The 4228-nt window shown below is 38.8% G+C and overlaps 1 protein-coding gene across 1 annotated transcript in view; it reads left to right on the forward strand.

Annotated features, from left to right (window-relative positions):
* The window catches only part of LOC110966328 (uncharacterized), a 3069-nt gene extending 130 nt beyond the window's left edge, over positions 1-2939 (forward strand). Inside the window, exons 1-4 of the mRNA XM_051940348.1 lie at positions 1-1559; positions 1652-1807; positions 2086-2175; positions 2433-2939. The exon at positions 1-1559 is cut by the window's left edge and continues 130 nt beyond it. Of these exons, the coding sequence (XP_051796308.1) occupies positions 906-1559; positions 1652-1807; positions 2086-2175; positions 2433-2738 (1206 nt within the window). The 5' untranslated portion in view covers positions 1-905 and the 3' untranslated portion in view covers positions 2739-2939. The remainder of the gene's footprint in view (positions 1560-1651; positions 1808-2085; positions 2176-2432) is intronic.
* The last annotated feature ends 1289 nt before the right edge of the window (positions 2940-4228 follow it).

Genomic DNA, 4228 nt, shown 5'->3' on the forward strand with positions numbered 1-4228 from the left:
CACCATGAAGTGTAGAGTCAGAAGGCGGGCGTAACTAAGTGACGACAGAGGTGCGACGATTCTGATAGAAACAACCAGCGCACAATAAACAGTTATCTTTCGACTCGGCTTTGGCAACAGCCCTTAAAGATTTGAAGCTAAAATTCAACTTGAAAGATGAACAAAGGACGGCACTGAAGTGTTTCATTGAGAAGAAAGACGTATTTGGACTTATGCCGACGGGATATGGCAAATCCTTATTATACCAGTTGGCTCCGCGGCTCCGCTGGTTGGGAAGCTAACGGGACTTAGCCACAGTCCACCGGTGCTCTAGGAACTACGTCAGCCTATTCGTTGCGTTGATTGGTTGTATACCTACCCAATTGCTGCAGAGGGATTTGATAGACAACCTTTTAGCCCGCCTCCCTACCTGTCGAGCGGCCCTAGACCCTTGTGCCATCAGAAACATGGGTGTAGCGTGGCTAGGTTAAGTTGCAACATTACATCAGAATGATTTTTCAATGACATTTGTCTGTCTCTGTCTCTGATTCAGGATCCTCTGCCACAATGAATACGCCAGCAAAGCTCCGCATCATTTTTGATGAGACCGATATTCACAAGCTCGTTCTGCTCTCAGGCATACCAAGCAGCCTCAGTGACCTTTTTTGTGTCATCAGAGAGACTTTTAATGTCAATCGGGTCTTTATCAAGACCTGGATTTTGGTGGTCAGTTTTTTACTCTCAGCTGCATTGAAGAGGTGAAAGACAAGGCAACATTAAAAGTTGTCCAAACAGAGCCCATTTTGCTAAATCTCAGTCCCGAGGAAGAATCACAGAGTGACTCCACTCTGCCAGAAGAATCCTCTTCTGCTAACTCATCAGGATCTCAAGACACTATCCTTCTCTCCTCCTCTGATGAAAGTGGAATGTCTCACCGGTCCCAGCCATGGCCTTCCAAGTTTGAAATACCAACTTTTTCCTTTGATGTGGAACAGCTTTTGGAGGCTGGAAACCAAGCATTCCTAAAGGATGGTACCCTGCTGCAAAATCCGAGATTGACAAGTAGCATTCTCGAGAAGCTGGCAGAGGTCATATTTGGTTATACAGCTTACCCGACTGGGATCCAAATTATCTCTGTGGTAGAAGCTTTAATAGAAAAGTTTCCATGCCTCAGAGAACCTGGTTCTTTTAATGGTCTGTATGGGTGGCAGCAAAGAATCAAGTACAAAATGGGCAATTATCGTGCAAAATTAAGATGTTGTCAACTTGCCTGCCCAGAGCTGGAGGTGAACTGTCTGAAAAACAAGAGGTCAAATGAAAGAGGTTCAAGCAAAGGCTTTAAAAGGCCTAAAAAAGCAGAGGTAAACTACCTGCCTCCACTGCCATTTGGGGACACAGAAGCCATTTTAGAGAAGGAGAGAATTGACATGCTGCAAGAAGTTAAGAAGAAAAACAATAATAAGATAATTGCTGAGAAAATGGAAAGATCTTTCTTCTACCGAAGACTGGAAGTTGTGAAGCAATGCCCTGCCATAAAAGATTTCCAGGAAAGATGGCCTGCTCTTTTCTCTGAAGCTCAGGTAAGCTCAAGTTTTTAAATTAAAAAAAAATATATATATTTTGTATTGAAATTGTGTCTGTTGTTTAAAGTTGTTTAACTTCCTTTATTCAGATCAAGGAAGAGTTCCGGAGAATTACAACAGTTCACCTGGAGAGAACCTTTCTCACAAATCTGGACTTCTACACCCCGAAACTACTCGTTCTGCGCGGCAAAAAAGGTGGCATTGCAGGCACTAAAATAAGACCTCTGCTGGAGTCCTTCAATGAAGTAAAGAACAAATGCATACAATTAGTCTGAATTCAGTTCACAAGTATTTGCATGCAATAATTATTTGTTTGAAACATGAGGCAAGACTCAAAAGCCTTCAGTGGACCAGTTAGATTCATGACATACCATATATTTTTTATTGGACAATGCCACACTTTGATGCACATTTTGACATGACGATGTGTACAAATTAATACAGCTTCAGTAACGTTAATACAATTTGAATATTTGTGATATATGGTTGGCCCTGCATATGTATTTTATTTTTATTTTAACAGCAACATATTGAGACCAGAAGGGAAGCAGTTATCCGCTCCCTAATTGAATTCCTGGGGGAGTCTACTGATGAACTCATCAAGGACTACATGGTAAATACTTTGTTATACTACACCACATGCTACAAAAACTGTTCTTATGAGTAGGTTAGAAATTACAACTAAATATATAAAATTAGAGTGACAACAAGTCTACCATAATGTTATAATTTTTCAGTCAAAACTGTAAACATCTGACTTTTGCTTTTGTGAAAAGTGTAAACTAATTGTGTTGCCATTTTAACCTTTTAAAAAACCTGCTCTGCACATGATACTATGCACCTAAACATAAATTCACCTATATTTTACAGGACACCAGCCGAGAAGCCATTGAAAAAGACAAGGCTGAATATGTGATGAAAATTTGTGTCTCACATGGAATTGAAGGATCCAATGCTGATGTCTCTATTGTGGTCGAGGGAACCCAGGTACTAGACAAATGTGAAAGTGTGAGCAAGGCATGCCTGTTGCTCATGGGCATCATATATGCAGTCAACATGAGCTACCCACCTAAGCTAAAGTACGTCTTTGAGGTTTTCCAAAAGCTCTTTCTGGAGCTTGACGTCCTCAAAATGTCACCGAACATCCGATCACTGAGAAATAAGCTTGTAGTGTGACTGCATGTTTGACAATGTTTAAAACTTGTTCTTTTACTATGAAGATGTAGGTATAAGCATTTGGTTAGTTGAGGATCAAAAAAACTATCTTCTAAAGAGAGTGCTCGGATTAAAATTTTTTGGTTGACTTTGTCTATTTTGTTTATCTACTTTCAAACTTGAACTGTGTTAAAGGAGAACTCCGGCCAAATGTCATGTCAGCCTCCAAAGCTTAGGGTCATTAAATGAAAAAATACGAGGAGAATCTGTTCAGCTGTTTCGCTGCTAACAGCACTTCATTGCCGCTATGCAACGAAAGCAATGGGTGCCGATTTTTCCTCTCATGAGTGTGGCCTCTACTATGTTCAAAATATCACAACACATGCTTCGGAACATCCACCAGCATTGATGAACTCCACAAAAGAGAGAGAGAGCGGGGTTACAGCTGTTTCTGGGAGAAACGAAAAATGAAAGTAAACAAAATGGTCAGTGACGCTTCTCCCAGAAACAGCTGTAACCCCACTCTCTTTCTCTTTGGTGGAGTTCATCAATGCTGGTGGATGTTCTGAAGCATGTGTTGTGATATTTTGAACATAGTAGAGGCCACACGCGTGGTAGGAAAAATCAGCACCCATTGCTTTCGTTGCATAGCGGCAATGAAGTGCTGTTAGCAGCGAAACAGCTGAACAGATTCTCCTCATATTTTTTCATTTAATGACCCTAATCTGTGGAGGCTGACATGACATTTGGCCGGAGTTCTCCTTTAAGTGATTGTGATTTTTGGTCAGTTTGTGTTAATATTCTCAAAATGTCACTGAAAGTCCAGTCACTGAGAAATAAGCTTGTAGTTTGAGTGCATCTTTGACAATGTTTAAAACTTGTTCTTTTAAATTTGCAGATTCAGGTATACGCATTTGGTCAGTTCAGAATAAAAAAAAAAACTATCTTCTAAAGGGAGTGCTGAGATCTAAATTTTTGGTTGACTTTGTTTTTGTACTTTCAAACTTGAACTGTGTTAAATGATTGTGATTTTTGGTCAGTTTGTGTTAATATTCTCAGGACACGTTAAGTGTTTTTGTGACCAAAAGAAAAGTCATGATAATGTCATAATTTTGAAAACATTTTTAACCTTCCAAAAATAAAAATAAGGCTTTGTTTAAAAAGAACCGTTTTTGCTGTTTGTTGAGGCTCAATATGCTATATACACATTAATGTTATGTGGGGTATGTTATGTAGTTGTAATTCCATGTAGTTATGTAGGATATGTAAATGTTACTTGAATATAGTCTGTAAATAAATGTCAGAAAAGCTAATTTAAAATTATCCTAAAATACCATTTGTTTTAACGTGAGATTTTCAGTTTGATGCAAATTGAATCTGATTCGAGAAGATACTCATAATATCAAAGTAAAATTTAATGACAATATTGATAAATACACATAAAGGTTACCTGAGTTATTCTTGTATGATTAACTTACATCTTCAAATAAAGTTTACTTGAAAAACACTCT

Source organism: Acanthochromis polyacanthus, chromosome 20 (assembly GCF_021347895.1).
Source record: "Acanthochromis polyacanthus isolate Apoly-LR-REF ecotype Palm Island chromosome 20, KAUST_Apoly_ChrSc, whole genome shotgun sequence".
Taxonomy (NCBI): domain Eukaryota; kingdom Metazoa; phylum Chordata; class Actinopteri; family Pomacentridae; genus Acanthochromis; species Acanthochromis polyacanthus.